General features: G+C 68.4%; 1 protein-coding gene across 1 annotated transcript in view; it reads left to right on the forward strand.

Annotated features, from left to right (window-relative positions):
* The window catches only part of IDO2 (indoleamine 2,3-dioxygenase 2), a 4,953-nt gene extending 4,212 nt beyond the window's left edge, over nt 1-741 (forward strand). The window contains exons 9-10 of the mRNA XM_006023060.3: nt 6-112; nt 225-741. Coding sequence (XP_006023122.1) covers nt 6-112; nt 225-568 — 451 coding nt within the window. The 3' untranslated portion in view covers nt 569-741. The remainder of the gene's footprint in view (nt 1-5; nt 113-224) is intronic.
* Nucleotides 742-1,127: the final 386 nt, after the last annotated feature.

Raw genomic sequence — 1,127 nt, forward strand, 5'->3', positions numbered from 1 at the left:
TACGAAGGTGTGTCTGAGCTGCCGCAGGCGTACTCAGGAGGCAGCGCGGCCCAGAGCACCGTGCTCCACGCTTTTGACGCCTTCCTGGGCATCCGGCACCACGAGGAGAGCTGTAAGTTGCGGCCGTCGCAAAGGTCGGGCCCGTGCCCTCCTGTCGAGGCACGTGCGGGCCGGGCTGGGCGCTGGCCAGGGCACCCTCGCACCTCTCGGGCTGTCTCTTGCAGTGGCCTTCCTGCGCCAGATGCGCGACTACATGCCCCCCTGCCACAGGGCCTTTGTGGAAGCGATCCAGGCCTTCCCTCCCTTGCGGGACCTGGTCCTCTCCTCTGGGAACGAGGCGCTCTGCTGCGCGTACGACGGGTGCGTGACCGCGCTGGCCGCCTTCCGCACGCACCACATCGCCGTCGCGACCAGGTATGTCGTCGCCGCCGCCAAGACAAGCCGAGGCAGCCTCCCGCGGCCGGCTCCTCCCTCCGGGCTGGAGCAGAGGGGCACCGGCGGGTCCCCCGTCCTCCGCTTCCTCAAAAGTGTCAGGGACGCCACCCGCGAAGCCCTGCTCCACGTTTAGACATTTATCTCAGGCAACACGTCACGCCTAATAAAGAGAGCGCTCACGCTGCACACAGGAGTCCGGGCCTCTCCGCGCCATTGTCCGGCACGCACAGGGCGTTCCCGGCCGTTCCCCCGCCGGCCAGAGGCTCCCCGCTCCTCGAGGTGCTGCCATTCACCCCACGAGCAGGCCCAGGCCGCGGTCACGCTTGGCCTTTGAAGGACTGGGGAGGGGGGCGAGCAGGGGACTCGGCCAGAGGCTCCCCGCTCCTCGAGGTGCTGCCATTCACCCCACGAGCAGGCCCAGGCCGCGGTCACGCTTGGCCTTTGAAGGACTGGGGAGGGGGGCGAGCAGGGGACTCGCCTGTGAAATGCACCTCGGGCAACTGACCCAGGACGGCTTCCTGCTCGCCCTCTCTCTCCATATACACGTCTTCTCCCTGTCTGTCTGTCTGCCCATCTGTCGAGCTAGTTACCTAGAGCGGCCGGGTGCACCCTGGCGCCGGCCCGCCCCCCGGGCCTGCACATAGGATGCCCGCCACAAGGCTTTGGGCAAATCTGAGCCCCCCGGCGGCGGG

The sequence above is a fragment of the Alligator sinensis genome, unplaced genomic scaffold, assembly GCF_000455745.1.
Source record: "Alligator sinensis unplaced genomic scaffold, ASM45574v1 scaffold98_1, whole genome shotgun sequence".
Lineage (NCBI taxonomy): Eukaryota > Metazoa > Chordata > Crocodylia > Alligatoridae > Alligator > Alligator sinensis.